The sequence below is a fragment of the Populus alba genome, chromosome 11, assembly GCF_005239225.2.
Source record: "Populus alba chromosome 11, ASM523922v2, whole genome shotgun sequence".
Classification (NCBI taxonomy): domain Eukaryota; kingdom Viridiplantae; phylum Streptophyta; class Magnoliopsida; order Malpighiales; family Salicaceae; genus Populus; species Populus alba.
In genome coordinates, this window is record NC_133294.1 from 16,709,266 (window position 1) to 16,726,179 (window position 16,914).

At 30.6% G+C, this 16,914-nt stretch overlaps 1 protein-coding gene across 1 annotated transcript; it reads left to right on the forward strand.

The window, feature by feature from the left end:
• Nucleotides 1-986: 986 nt before the first annotated feature.
• On the forward strand, nucleotides 987-2,590 carry LOC118031652 (anthocyanidin reductase ((2S)-flavan-3-ol-forming)). Its single transcript, XM_073412280.1, is given in 5 exon segments — nucleotides 987-1,064; nucleotides 1,628-1,813; nucleotides 1,912-2,268; nucleotides 2,270-2,343; nucleotides 2,449-2,590. Coding segments are annotated over 5 exon segments (837 nt in total).
• The last annotated feature ends 14,324 nt before the right edge of the window (nucleotides 2,591-16,914 follow it).

The following is a 16,914-nucleotide window of genomic DNA, read 5'->3' on the forward strand; positions in this document are numbered from 1 at the left end:
AAGTTGGGGACTATTTTGAAAACCTAACAACAATGGTCCTATAAATACTAAGCTACAGTGATAAGAAAAGGGGGAGAAAAATTATTCACAGAGGAGAAAAAAATTGACACGGGGAAGACCTAAACCTATCTTCTCCTCTGGCAGCCGCCTCCTTCCTTGGCCTTGGGAAAGCCAACCGGAGAGAAATCACCAACGCTGAGAGAGGCGACAGCCAGCTTCTATTCTCCCTCTCACTCTCAGCCAAATAGACCAGCTCCCCTGCACACTGCCCCTCTCCATTTTGATTTTCCTCTTCTAAGAGCCACCGAACACAAACTTTCAGCCGGCCACAGCGGATCCCCCTTCCCTGCTGTCATCTCCCATAGCCGACTATCAACACAGCCGTTCCCCACAAGCCTACTTCCCCATTTTTCTCCTTCTCACAGACCAGCCACCGGCCACACAACACAGGTCCCCCCCTTCATTCGGCCTCCAGCAGCAGCGGTCAAAACAATAGCCACAGCAGCGTAAATCACCAGTTGTCCCCTCTCCATCACCAGCACTCCTCTGCTTGCCACACGGCCGGTGAAAGAAGGAGGGGTCGACGATCCACCCGATCCAGCGGGAATCCAACCGAGTGAGTAGCCGGTGAGCAGCTCCACACTCAACAGCAGATCGACCATCGGGGAAGAAGAAAGAAGACCAGGAAGGAGGAGCTGTCCTTCCTCCAGCGGCGCCCACACAAGCAGCCTCATCTCCGACCGAGAATCAACGGCCGGACCAGCAACCAGAAAGAAGCATATCCGAAATGGAGAAAAATAGAAAGAGGCACAGATCTGAAAACAAAGGAAACAAAATAAAACCGACTGCTTGTGGTTTTTTTTCGTTGCAGGTCACGGTGAAAGCCACCACAGGCTGGGAAGAGAAGAAAGGGGAAACCGTTCTAGAGTCCCCTGCTTGCCGGACTGTCCAGCGGCGGCGCGTGAACCCACGCGCTGCCAGTTGCGATGGCGCGTGGGAGGACGCGTCGCCACGATTACAACAGATCCCAGAAGGCTTTCCAACAGTTTCTGGATTTTTTTTGGGTTTATTTTGTAATGTTTAAATTGTTTTTGATATTTTTGTTATTTTTTTGTACATGTAAAAAGGGGATGTATAAGAAAAATAATAAAAAAAGATGTGTGTGTGTGTTTATAATTTTTTTTTATGTATATTTTTGAATTATAAAAATACAAAAAAAAAAGACAAAAAGAATTAATTGTTAATTTAAATATGGTTAAATATCTCAAGGATAGATAAAATCAAGTTGTATTTTCCATGAAAATGTAAGAACAAGTTTCTACATATATTCTGGGATTTAATAACTGATTTATCAAAGTCTTAAGAATTTGATTAATATTTTAAATTTTCAAATCACATCAAACCGCAAAGCAGCTTATCTCAGGTAGGGTGCGCTAGGGGTGCTAATATCTTCCCTAGCCACAACCAGTCCCGTACCCTCGAATCTTTGACCACGACCAGTAAATCCGGGTTTCCTAGTAACCCTCAATAAATACTAGGTGGCGACTCTCAAAGAACCAATCAAGCAAAGACAACGAAAAATCGCCAAAGTCGAATCGCCGCGCGGATTTTTTGACGTGCGACAAAGCCGGCAATTCAAGGAGTGCATAATGTGTTGAAAGCCTGTGCAAAAGCTAAAACAGTTAAAAGGGTTATTTTGACATCCTCCGCTGCAGCTGTATCAATCAATAAGCTTAATGGCACAGGTTTGGTCATGGATGAGAAGAACTGGACTGATGTTGAGTTCTTAACTTCTGAGAAACCACCCACTTGGGTAATTAACGATTTACTTAGCAGTCTAAAGCAAGATTATCCTTGATTATCGAATACAGGAGGCCAACATAATTGAACTGAATTATATGAAATATGCAGGGGTACCCTGCGTCCAAGACACTAGCTGAGAAGGCAGCCTGGAAATTTGCTGAAGAAAATAACATCGATCTCATTACTGTCATCCCTAGTCTCATGATTACAGGTGCTAAACCAGCCAGAAATCCCGAGCCTCAAAAATGTGCATTTTGTATGTGTTTTCCTTTTTGTTCAAATTAAAACATAACTGGCTTTTTTATGGTGTTCCAACAAATTGCAGGGAATAAATTCCTGATTAATGGTTTGAAAGGTATGCAAATGCTGTCAGGTTCGATCTCTATTACACACGTAGAGGATGTTTGTCTCGCCCATATATTTTTAGCTGAGAAAGTATCTGCTTCTGGTAGATATATATGCTGTGGGTGGTAACACCAGTGTTGCTGAGCTTGCCAAGTTCTTGAACAAACGATACCCCCAGTATCAAGTCCCAACCGAGTAAGCTACTCGCTTCAGGATTTTACTCCCAAAATTTCTCATTTTGTAAAAACTGAACTGCATCTTAATCTCTTATTTTTTTTTTGTTAAACAAAAAAAATACAGTTGTGGGGATTTCCCTTCCAAGGCCAAGCTGGTCATCACTTCAGAGAAGCTTAGTAGTGAGGGGTTCAGTTTCAAGTATGGAATCGAAGAGATCTATGACCAAACTGTGGAATACTTCAAGGCCAATGGATTGCTGAATTGAAGAGGTCTAGATTTCTAGTTAAATGTCTCTTCCCATTAGAAGGATCGGCATTTGACTGCGGAGATATTCTAGGTTGGCTGTATTTGGCATCAAAGAATAATCTATGTTAAGTGTAGTACTGCTATCATGTTGAAGCAGTTTTGTGTTTTTATTCCAGGCAGCACTTTAACATACAGAACTAATTGAAAATACCTGCTTTGATTTTCGAAAGCAACACTCAAGAACTCGCAGAAGCAGCAACCTTAATAAGCTTCTAATTTAATTACCTCCTTGGTTCTCTCTTCCACGCAGAAGCAGCAAGAACAACAATTTTTATATGACAACAGCAACAATAACAGCCTCCAATCGCAGCGACAACATGAACTTCCACAACTACTACTACTGCTGCTGCTGTAATAAACTAATCCATGGCTTCTAAAAACTTTGTGCAACCAGCCATTCCTCGCTTTGATGATTATTACGATCACTAGAGCATGCTAATAGAGAATTTCTTAGGATCTAAGAAGTATTGGCAAGTTATCTCTGGTGGAATAGCAAAACCAATAATTGGAACAATAATAATAAAAAATGCATAAAAACTGATATCAAAGGGAAGTGATTGAAGGATTTGAAGGAAAAGATCAACCATTTTGAATCAATTGTCCGATCAATCATGAAAATCATTATTTGTAAGGACAGCTCCAAGGATATCTGGGGCTCCATTAAAAGGAAGTACCATGGAAGAACTAGGAAAAAGCAGTAACATTTTCAAGCATTTCATATGGAATTCAAATTTATTAAGATGAATTTGAAAGGGTCATTAAATTATTTTTTATGAATTATAGTAATCGTTAACAAGATGTAGATCCACGGTGATAAGATAAAATTCAATTTTGTTTTATGTTAAATAGAGGAATCTAAGGATATTAATTTATGGATTACAGAGTTCTTGTTGGTTCAAGAGTAGAAAATGAATCGACAAGACGAGGAGAAAGCTTTATGAGCTTCATCTAATAATCAGTTTTCCACATCACAAAAAGATGGTCGAGAAAGAGGAAGGAGCAGAAGCAACGATGTTGGGAGGTTCTCTTATTTGAAATCCATAGATAATTGGCCTTTTGATTATTAAAGAAGAAGAAGAATTGTAGTGATTGGATTATATACTTGTTCTTAGAGGAAATAAATTATTAGAATGATTTTTTATCACATCATTTTACATCTATTTATTTTGATATAAATAACGGTAAGAAAGCTCTATGAAAAATTATTGGTTCAATTTGATGTCATTCAATTTGAAGTTAGAATATAGGTGTAGGTTAAGAAAGCCAAAGATAATCTTGGTCCTCTTGAAAATATCATTGTAAGTCAATACCCAATTTTAGATGATAAAAAAATATCTATAATTATAGCCACAATGAGAATAGTAATACTGATAATTTAGTCCGCGTTAGGGGCATTCATAATTTAAATATGGATGACACTTTTTTTGTTTTAGGTAAGGATGATAAAAAAGATAGTTATTTCATATATTTGTTATTGAAAATCTAGTTTTTTGGATTAACAATAATCAAATTTTTTAGTGAATTAGAAAAAAAAAATTCTAGTAACTAGAATTCTAGTCATTTAAATAAGGGGTTTAGGAGTGACAATTCTCCTTATGATCATTCTTTATATGATATTAAATATAGTTGGAATAATTATATCAATAATTGTATTGATAATTATCTTTGTTCTCAAATTGAGATTTATAGTTTTATTTTAAGTTATAGTGAAAATTACAACAAAAATTACATCTCTACATGCATTTTGGGTGAAAGTAGAAATATTAGTGAAAACAAGAATTCCAGTCTAAGAATTAGCATGGACAACAACGATTTTACTGTAAAAGAAAATTATAATGATCTTGGCATAACTAAAAAATACAAGCATTTATGGGTTTAATGTGAAATGTATTATGGATTAAATTATAAAAAAAAATAAATAAAAAATAAATATTTGTAAACAATGCGAATATCATTTGAAAATGAGTAGATTATATAAAATTAGATTTTCGATTGATCTAGGCACTTGGAATCCATCTTATGGATGAGAACATGTTCTTTATAGATTCCATTGACTTTCATTCAAGGAACCTTATAAAGATCTTATAAAAAAAGACATGATTAACTGTGGCCACTTAAACCAATATAGGTCAACTAAACAACATTTTTGTAGCAATAGGAGTTATGATTTTTAGTTTATGGGGGTATAGGATCAATGGCAAACAAGAAAAATACTCGTTTAAATGAGTGTGTTACCATTTGAATAGGAGGAGCACACATGTAAGAAGAAAGTTTGAGTTTGATGCAAATGGCTAAGATCTCTTCCGCTTTATATAATTATCAATTTCAGGTGACAACTAGTTTTGGCATGTTTAAGGATCTCATTATTGCTGATTTCTAATGCTTACATTGCATTAATTTGAAAGTAGAAGAGTAATGGAACAAAAATTAAATAAAATAGTACCTAAAGGTTCACAAGCGGCTAAAGTTTTATTCCATAAACGCTTATTTAATCTAATCATAACACATAATCTGTTAAAGGATATTCTGAGTAAGTTATTTTAGCTCCACATTTTTTTCCCTTTGAATCCTAAATTAAGCAGAACCTTAAGTTAATAGTTAAACCGAAGTATTCCATAAGCAAAATTGGCCTATTTTTAATGAAAAAAATTGAAGTCTTTTGAATTAAATCAAAGCACTTTTCTTAGTAGGAGGTAAAAATTTTAAAAAAGATTTTTTTTTCTTTCTATTACATAACTTAACTGAATTTTCTTCACAATAACTATGAACCAAAGAAGACAAATATTATATATACCAAAAACAGAAAAAAAATGAAAACAAAACTTTTTTTGGTCCGCAAATGTTTTTTTATACATATGTAAATTTACAAAATTCAAGGACTCATAAATAAAAAAGGGGGAGAGTAGATTCGCAGGTTTAAAAATTTCTATTCTAATTATAATATTAGAATAGAGCATATGATTGATAGAAATATTAAATCATATAGAAATGACAAATCAAGCAGATTCATTAAAAAATCACAGACAAAAAATGAAAAAAATTAAGCATTCATTAACTCCCCCTTCTATATCTTACGTCCATAATGTTTTTGCTCTGGTGGATCTCCTTTAATTAATAAAGCTATGGGATGTTGGATTATTAATTGGTGGAATACTAGTAAATTCATAAAAAATTTAAAATGATATTAAAAAAAAAATCTAGAAAAACTAATAGAGTTCAAGAAATTCTTGTTGGACGAAATAATAAAGAAATACTTCTAAACACATTTATAAGAGTTTTGTATCAAAATCCATAAAAAAACGATCCAATTCATCAAGATGCTCAACATGAATTGTATTTATACGATTTTTTTGTTCTCAATAAATATAATTTGTTTCGTTGGTTATTCTTTTTTAGTTACTGAAAAACTTGTTATCCATACTTCTTGGGGGTCAAGAATTCATTTATGAGGTTATAATAACAATCATTTATCTTTTTTTCAAGCCAAATTAGTACGTAGACAAATGAATTGAGAAACCAACATTGCTGAAAGAGAGACCTGAATTGAATCCTAAGTGCCTCCAGGGTGCAACACGTTGGAGCAGTGAAAGTCAATATATATATATATATATATATATATGTGGAGAAAACAACATTTACGAAAGACACCAGAAATGGAGTCTTTAAGGACCACGGAAGTTCTTATAGCCATAAGAAACCTTCAGTAGTCAAAGCCACCACCGTCGATTCCATGACCAAAGCTTAGATGATGTTAACTTGGTGACCATGGCAACAGACAGAGAAGATTCGCTCGAGTAAAGGTATGGACATCATTGAACTTAAGATGGCTAGAGGAGAAAATTTGGTTGGAATAATTAATCTTGCTCGGGTGTTGCATTAATATTATAATCCATTCATTTTAGTGATAAGATGAATCAAGGCAAGGACACGTTAAACAGTGCATTGAGTTAACTTTCATGCACACCTTGTTTGCGCTGGGTGACGTGTGTTTGATATTGATATATGGTGTTTTTTAAAAAAATATTTTTATTTAAAAATATATAAAAATAATTTTTTTTTTAATTTTTTTGTTGACACTAGTATACCAAAATTATAGAAAAACCTAATAAAAAAGCCCGTCAAACTGGCCAACAAAAGAGTCTAGAAAGTTGGAATATAGACCATACAACGAGTATTGCTTGAGATTAGACACCTCATGGTAATGATATATAGCTTGTTTAAATTACAACCAAGTATGCTTTAATGTTTAGGTTAGTTATTGAATTTGTTTTTATTTCATGTGTTAATCAGTAATTTATAAAAAATATGATTATAGGCTATTTTTGATAAGATGCTGGGATTAATATGTTCATGATAAAAATAATGATAAAGATGGTTGAAAACAGATATTAGAATCAATAAAACAATGTTGTTAAGGAAATGCATTTATGAAGTTTTGTGGATAATTTGGTTTAACCACTGGATTGTTTTTTTTTCCTTTGTTTTTTTAAGGTCTTGATGGTTTTAGCAAGTCATAATGAGCATATTTGAACTAAAATTGCATGGTTTAGGTCATTGTTATGGGGTTTTAGTAATTTTCTAGGTTTGAGGATGATTCTTAGTTTTTTGGGCTTCTTGGTAGGTGTTTATAGAAGAAGAAAAAGAAGGATGGCTAAGCAGAAAAGGTTAGTGTCTTTTGGATGGTGATGGTTATAGTGATTTTTGGTTTTCTGGATCGGAATGACACCGGAAATGGAGGCTCAAGAAGGCTGTGGGTGAAAGTGTTGGCTTTGGTTTTGGGAGAGTGAAGGGAAAATCTTGCCTCTGTTGGTAGATGAAGACAATGGCTATGAAGGCATGGGTGAAGATTGTTTTTCATTATAGCTTATTTGATAGTGTTGTTGTGGTTGTTTTTCAAATAACGTTTTATATCAAAATGCATGTCAATGATATTTTTTTTATTTTTGAAAAATTATTTTTGACATCAATATATCAAAATGATTTGAAAATATTAAAAACATATTAATTTAAAGTTTATAAAAAAAATTTAATTTTTTCAAAAATATTTTTAAAATATAAAAATAAATAGGCCTGAAAGGGATGGTTATTGTTTTGTGTGGTCTTAGGTAAAAGGTTTGGTGTGGTTCAAGGTGGAAGTGTTGGGTTTCGGCCTTCTTGGTGTGGGTGGTTGCCTCGGGTTATTGGTGATTGGAGAGCAGGACTGCCATGAAGGAAGGTGAGAATAATTTCGGGACTTGATCCAAGGGATTGAAGATTTGGGTAGGTTTTTTGGGATTTGAGAGCTAGAATTGTTGGATTTTGGGAGCTCAAAATATGAGATTGAAATCTTCAATTGTGAGATTTGAAATCTGGAATTAATTGCCAGATATTGCTTGATTTAAATGGATTGTGGGCTAAAATGAATTAATTGGAAATAACTGGACTAAATTGAATCAAATTGGGACCGAATTGCATCAAATTAATTGAATTGGACTAAACCGGAATAAATTGGATTGGATTAAAACAAATAGGACCGAAATGAAGTTATGTAAATGGATTAATTGGTCCTTGAAAAGTTTCTTCCTTGTCTTTTTTAAACTACATTGAATCCCAATTTCATATTACCTTTTCAATTAGGCCCTTTATTAAGTTAGAGAACTTGGCTATTTATTTCAAAATCATCCTTAAACTTCAAACTTCTTTTATTTATACCCAAATCAAATCAAATTAAGCTCCTTTCTAAATCTCATCTTCAATTATGGCTAAAAAATTCTCAAACCTTATTTTTGCTTATGATGCTCAATTATCGGTCCAAATTTAAACCCCAACTATTTTTTTATTTTGTATTTTTAATGATTTTCAAGATGTTTTGACACATAAAAATTAAAAAAATGAAGAAAATGATAAAATGTTTAAAATAGCTAAAATTATTGAAAAGACATTTTTTTTCGAAATATAAAAAAAAATAGGCATAAAAAATCTGGTTACAGCAAATACTGCAACAGATAGAGAAGAATTGGTCGAGAAAGGGTATGGGCATTATTGAACAGAAGATGGCCGGTGAGTCATGGCCGTGAGTCAAAGCAAATACATGCACGTTAAACGGTGCGCTGAGTGAACTTTTATGCCCACTGCTTTTGCTCTGGGGTGACTTAGCTCTGTTTGGTTGTGGTTGGAGATGGTCACTAGTTGTTTAGTTATGAAAAACATTTGTTGATTCTATCTCAAACTAAGGTAAAAACTTAGGCTCGAGAAAAATATAAATTCATAACTTTTCTTAAAACAACTTATTTTACCTTTTAAATTATATTTATAAAAACTACTACAATACCAAATATTCCAAGCAGCAGAATCAAAAAGTTCATCTCAAATACAACTCACCGTGATGAAGGCTTGATTTTGATTACCTCTTTTATGTAAACAAGTTTCTTAAGAATGGAATCCATTATTTTTTAAATAGTTAATAAGTGCTTAATTTTTATCATTATTAAATCTATGCTTGCGAGCCTATGCAGAAATCTCCAATCTAGATCTTGGCCTATGACAACCAAAAATTTGGGACCTTGGCTCGTGTTGCACTAGCACGATTAATAAGCTTGACAAATGGACATTTGTTTCCATTTCCATGTTATGAATTTAATATTTTTAAAAAATAATATAAATTATATCTTGAAATTGCATTCAACATATTAAACTAGTAGATTAAGATGATTTTTTAATATGATATTAAAATTTTAATAACCAAGCGGTCACGAGTTTGAATCTCGCCATATCTATTTATGTGATAAAAATTAAGCATAAGGTAGTGTGGAGTTATGTAAGTTTCAAGCTTAAAGAATTTTCACATGAGGGAGTATTTTAGAAAATAAGATAAATCATATCCTTAAGTTATTGGGTTGAGATGGTTCTTTGACAAATACCATATCAAATTTAGATGCTATTTATTTTTGTATTTTAAATAAAATTATATTTTTTTAATTTTAAATTAATTTTTTTAAAAAAATTCTAGATCATTTTAATATACTAATATTAAAAAATATATTATTTTAATATATTAAAAAATATTTAAAAAAACAATTAATACTTAACTTTAAAAACACTAATTTAGAAATCTTCATCAATGTCACCCTTCCCGCCACCAAAATTGACCTTGTGTAAGGGTTAGGGTGCTAATTTTTTGTTTAATTCAATTTTTATATATAAAAAATCAAACCGGTTTTTTTTAAAAACAATTGAAACCAGTTTTAACCGACCGGTTTCGGTTTAGCTTGGCTCGGTTATTTTAGTTTGTCTTTGTTTTTCTGGTTTGACTTGATTTTTTTTAGGTTTAGCTCGGTTTTTTCTGGTTTTGCTCGGTTTTTTGATTTGATTAGGTTTTTCCGGTTTGGTTTCGGTTTGGTTTTCTCAGTTTCAAGTTTATAAAACCGAAACTGAACTAAACCAAACCTGTAAATTTTTAAAAAATTCTAATCAGTTTTTTTTATAATTAGATTTTTTTAGTTATTATTTTTTTAATTTTTTAAGTTTAATTAGTTTTTCAATTTTTTTATTCTTTGCATTGATTTGACGCTGTGCTTACATTAATTTCACTTTTTTTTTTTAGGTTTTCATGGACCGAATGCCGTACGTTTGGAAAGTTAAATGGCATTTTTTCTAATGTTTTCATTACTCACGTGTTACACGCAAAGATGCACCTTGTACTAGTTTTTAAATTCAACTTGATAACCAACCCGGTATAATAATCAATCACAGGTCAGATGAGTTAAATGCAAAAACTGATGTTATATTAGTCAACAATATTAACAGCCAGAAGCGATTATGTATTATACTTCTTTTTAATGCATTTAACATTGTGTTTGAAAAATATTTTAAAAAAAAATTAATTTTTTTATTTTTAAATTAAGATATTTTAATGTTTTTAGATTATTTTAATATAATAATCTTAAAAATAATTTTTAAAAAATAAAAAATTTATTAATATACTTTTATATATAAAAAATATTTTAAAAAACAACTATAACTATACTTATATATACTGACCTTTCCTACATCAAATCAAACTTTCTTCACCGCGGGTCCTTTTCTGCCAATAATACTCGCCAGAAGATTGAAATTATTACATGTACTTGGTAACAAAGCTAATCATTATTGTCATGCAAAAGAAAATAAATGATAGCAAATAATAGAAGGATTGGGCACCGGGTCCTCACCCTTTGGTAGATTTGGGAAAGTCTTGGTTCCTTTGGCTCTCTCTTGTTCATCACCCTATCTTCTGCCCTTCACTTATCTAAGCATTTACTCAAATAATCTCTCTAAAATGAACAAAATATATATATATATATATATATATATATATATATATATATATATATATTACAGAAGTTCCTGGGCCATTAAGCAAATGGCCACATGGAAAAAAGAAAAAAGTTTCATATAATACAAATAAAATCCAAAGAGAAACAACAAAAAAAAAAAAACAAACGAAAATAGATTAAGACATCAGTTACTCCAAACAAGACAGCCTTCTGGACCTCTAAAGAGATCGAAACCTGTATAAGAGAATCAACTACTGAAGCTCCTCAACAAGATGCCAAACGATGAAGAATGATCTCATAAACATCATTCCAATATGGTTCCTCCATAGTGAAACTCCATAGTGAAAATCAACCTGTTTCTAGCAATCCATATACTCCAAAAGATACCATAACATAGAAGAAGAAATGCATTCATTTGAAATTGACCATTGCAAGATGTTTTCATTTCAATAAACATGTTCAGTTGTCCCAAAAATATATAAAGTCATTCTTAATCAGTCAATGAATCGTCTCCACGAGTATTGACAGTGTAAGAAAAGGTGCCAAATAGATTCAACAATATCTACACATACAGGGCAAAGTGTTTAACACTATAGTTACCATCCTTCACTAGTTAAGGCCCAAGTCACAAGTTAGATTGATCCAAGTTAGCATAAAAATAAAAATTATTATTATTATAGTTTTAAAATTTAATTTAAAGGTCGATTCAAGGCAAGACCTGATTCAAGAATAGGGTTAACCATTGACCCGACTTAATGTAAGAAGAAAAATAGTTATTATCATAGTTTTAAAATTCAACTCGGGAATCAATCCTGGGTAAGACTCGAGTCACGTGTTAGGAGGATCAAACAGGGTTGACCAGGTTCAACATAAAATAAAAATGGTTATTATCATAGTTTAAAAACTTGATTTGGAGGTCAACCCCAAGCAAGGCCCGTGTAACTGATTAAGATGGTCAATCCGGGTTAATGTAAGGATAAAAATTATTATTATCATATTTTAAAAATCCAATTCAGGGATCGACTAGGACAAGGCCTCGTCACGGGTCGGGAGAGTCAACATGGGTTAATCTAAGTCAACTTATGGATAAAAATGATTATTATCATAGTTTTAAAATTCAAATCAAGAGTCGACCCAATGCAAGGTTCAAGTCATTGGTCGCGAGAGTTAACATCGCCGACCTATTTTCTTTTTTAATAATCAAAGCAACCTTATTTTAACAAAAAAAAGGTAATAGGTTCTTGATCCATGTTTTATCTTAAGTTGACTTGAATTTTTAACCGGGTCAGGTCGATTCAATTTCTTTTTATATTTTTTCTTAAACTTAGAGTAGTTCAGGCCCCAGGTTAACCTATCAAGTCAATGTTGGTTTCATAAATAGGATAATTATAATATTATTAATTCCAACACTTAACATAAACTAAAGCAAAAAAAAAATTATCAAATTATTTTTAAAATATGCAAGTTTGATAAACAATAAATATTACGAGTAAAATATCATTTTTTATATTTTATTTTGTCTTGTCTATCATAACCAAACAGAATACATAGATAATCATTTTTATATATCATTATCAAACACAAATTCTATCTTTTTTTTTTTTTTTTTATCTTGTTGCTAGTGTTTTTGTTTCTTCTATCACAGAATAATAATTAAACACTACCTATATTTATTACCTATATTTATTGAAGTTAAAAGAAATTGGATTTATAAAAGAACTAAGAAGATACGTGCGGTTGTAAGCTCTTTAGAAGAAAAAGATCTCCTGTACGTAACTGGGGCTTGCCTTCCGTGACCTGGCAACGTCGGGGTCACGTGTGGAAGTCTAAGCAAGGAAACATACTGGTCCAGGTGACAAGGAGAGTGGGTCACCCTTAGGAATGTGTTCCACGAGAAGAGATTAATTTTTCTTCCGAAAGAATTTAAGATTATTTTTTATTTTATATATTTGATTTTTGGGCAGTACCACAAAATATAAAGAGCATAACATGCACTTGTTGTACATATTTCTTCGCCACTTTCCTTCTCTTATAGTGCTGTGAACATGTTGGTCACCGAAGAGGAGAGGAAAAGGAAAGAAATCTTACATAGTTTGGTAAAAAATGGAACACATGAAAAAGAAATGGAAATTGGGAAAGAAGGTTGCTGAGCTAAATAAATGTCTTGTTATAATGTTATTACACCTATCTAAGCATAATTTATTATTAGAATATAATAAATAATTTACATGCGATATACTATGAATTAAATTAATTTTTTTAATATAAAAATATACTTAAATATTGTTAATATTTTTTTGTTATTAATATTTTTTTAAAAAATCACGTAAAAATTATTTCATTATATGAATCTTAGAGTTCACTCCCTAGACTCTAGAGATTTTTTAAGAGAAAGGAGTGATGAAGGTAAGGTAAGAGGATGAGATGTGGTCTATTTCGAATTATATGAGACGTCATGCTGATCTCAATATGATTTTTATTATGAATTTGAGTGTTTTACTTTGTATCTCCTTTGTTTGCTGCTAAAATTGATTGATATCTGACATGTTGGCGTGCTTTTATTATGATTTGAACCTTTCGAATTAATACATCAAACTTGGATTTGAATGATTTTTTTGTCAATTTCTACGTAAGTTCAAGCATGGTGGGTGGCTCTATTCCCAGAAAAAAAAAAAAGGCCTTAGGTCACGTCATTAGTTATTGCAGGGTCAGGGGTAGAATTTTAGAAATGGAAATGCTAAAATGATTTGTGGTTCATATGCTCAGAGAATGCCTGATTTTTATCATTATTAATAAGCTTGGCCTACCACAGTCGTCTCCTTTTCCATATTGTGGCTGCAATACCTTATCAAAATTCGAAATCTTCATCTATGTCTTCCTCCCTACCATATAAAACCGACCCTGTAATTTAAAATGTATAATTTAACTAATTAGATTTTAAATTTAATTTAAAAATATTATTAATTTGAGTTTCATAAATATTAAAATCACTAAAAATTTATATAATTATTAATTTCAAGACCTATAAAATTAATCAAAATATATATAAATTCATTCAAATATCAATATTGATAATAATAATAAAAACGACCTATCCAAGGACAATAAACCCTACTGACGTTTTTATATTGATTTGATGCTGTCTATGATATTCTTTAATGCTTTCATGATGGTGCCAATGCCATGTCATTGGAAAGGTAAATGGGTCATGGGAGGGACCATGCTTACGTGTTAGGGCATCTTCAAGAAAATGATAAAAAAAACAAAAAACAAAAAAGTTTAGCTTTCATCCTTTGTTAAATGGGTCCCTGAAGGACCACTGTCACATGTTAGGGCATCTCTAAAAAAAAATCAAAAGAAAAGCTAAAAATACATTAAAAAATAGCTTGTTTAAAAATTTAACTACAAAAATAAAATAGCTCCAAGAAAATAGCTATATTAAAGAGTTAAAATAGCATTTCTATATTGAAGAGCTATTCATATATTTTGGTTAAAAGAGTTAGAAGTTTGTTTAATATATTTTTAAGCAAAAGAGAGTCTGTTATTACAATTGTAGTAATTAGCTATAATTAATAAATAGTTGTATTAATACCAAATATATTAAAATATAATTAGTTTTTTGAAATGATTTTTTTTTACATTGGAATACATCTATGAATAAAATGTTATGATTACACTATTCAAAAAGCCACATTACCAATTTGGTTTTTCTAAATAACTTCTCCTTTTTAAGATGCTTTTATGCAAAGATGATCATGGAATCCGTTTAACCATCTAAAAAAACATTATCATTATGATTTTGGATGGTTTAGTATGTGTTAGTATTGTAGTATAATATGTTTTTTAAAAAAAGTATTTTTACTTGAAAATATATCAAAATAATTTTTTAAAAATTTATTTTTTGACATTAACATATTAGAATCATCGAAAATCATTTTAAAAAAATATTAATTTAATTTTTTTTCAATATAAATACATTTTAAAAAAACACTCAAATATAGTTGAAAGCACAATATGAACATGCACATATTAGCTACTTAAAAACATAGAAAGAATCCAGTTTTTTAGAAAATTAAAGTTAGAAAAAGAAAAAAATGAACTTTCCCTTAAAACACAATAATTTTTTCATTAAAAAAACTAGAAAATTAGTTTTTTAGTTTTTCAAATTTACAGTGATTTAAAAAAAAAAAAAACACATTTTAAAGGTTCTCCATATATAGTTTAAAACACTGTTTTTCAAATGAAAAAGAAAAACGTGAACAATGCTTTTTTTTTTTTCCTTTTATATACAAGTAATTTTTAACAATATAAAATATTAAATTTATTTATTTTATATTTTCCTATTTAATCAGTGTCATAAAATTAATTTTTATTACAAATCTAATATAAAGATTTGTTTTTGTTAACAATATAATGTTTTCATATAGTTTCTAGTTTGAATGATATAAAACTAATATTTTACAGTTAGATTATCACAAATACAAAATATTAAAATAACTATTATAAATTATGATTTTTTTTATGAAAAATAGTTGTGATTTTGATGTAATTTTTTTTAATGAAAGATTGGAATAATTTTAGAGCTTTTCCTTGACTTTATCCGTGTCAACAAACAATTTGAAATGCCTTGATTTTTTTAAAGCAAATCCGAGTCAAATAGCAATGATTCAAAGCACTTTTCAATAAATGAACATATTTTCTAATTTTGTATTAAAAAAAAAAAAAAAAAAAAAACTAAAAATGAAAATGAAAAGGTGTTTCCTATAACTAAACACACTTTTAAGTTAGAAAACTTAACAATAGAAGGATGGTTTTTTGTTTCTCTCCAAATTTAATTCCAATCAAATTCTAAAGTTAATTACTTTAAAAAATAAGAAAACTTTTATGTTAATCAATTTACTTTTTAAAAATATCCTTTTTGTCACTTATTTATTCATTATCTTTTATTAAAATTTGTTTTTTTAATATAAAAGATGAGTTTATTAGTGTTTAGAAGAATGATAGCTTTTATTTTTTAGTATGTTTTAAAAGCATATTTTATTTAAAAAAAACACCCAATTAACCTTTTTAGTATTTTTTAATAATAAAAAAATAAGAAAATAATATTTTAATATATCTAAAACAAAAGACTGTCGCTCTTCCCGTTAATTATCAGAAGAATTCCACGACGCATGCTCATGAGCAACAAGAGAATGAGGTCATCATATTTGTCGCACGTGTGCGGCGGCGCGACAATCGTCCACCCTTAAGGAAACAAAAATGGAATATGGATTTATTCCTGGCAAATATGTAGAGACAAGGAATTCTTGTGTTCTATCAGTGAAAAATTTGAATGGGAGTCGCCACCTAGTATTCTGGTTACTAGGAACCCTAACTGGTCTTTAGAGATCAGATACGGAGACTAGTTGCGTAAAGGGAAGGTATTAACACCCCAACTACGCCCTAGCTAAGGTAGGCTGAATTGTTTTAATGTCTGATAAAATCTAAGGTCGTGTTGTGGTTTCTTATCGTTCGAAATACGCATTACATGTAATGCCATACCCCAGGTTCTATTGTCCAAAAAAAAAGAATTAAATATTCAGAATATGCATTACGTGTAATATCATACCCCGGATACTAAGAGACAAACAAAATAAAATTTTTGTTGTTTTTGAAATTTTAGTCAATATTCTCTTGACTTTAATAAACTGGTTATTAAAGCCAAAATACATACTAAAACATTTTTTTTTTTGGTGTATGAAAAATACAATATGATTTTTAGCTTTGAGACACTTGGTCGTATGCACAAAAACATTTTTTTTCTCTTTTTTCAATTTTTTTTTTATTTTTGGAAGTTTTTGACAAAAACCAGGTATTTTAACATCAGATTTTGTATTTTTAACAACATAAAAAATATTGTTTGATATTAATCAAAATGACATAAAAAAATACACAGGAAACTTGTAAAATTAAAAAATAAAAAAAATAATAAAAAAAACTGGGTCGGATC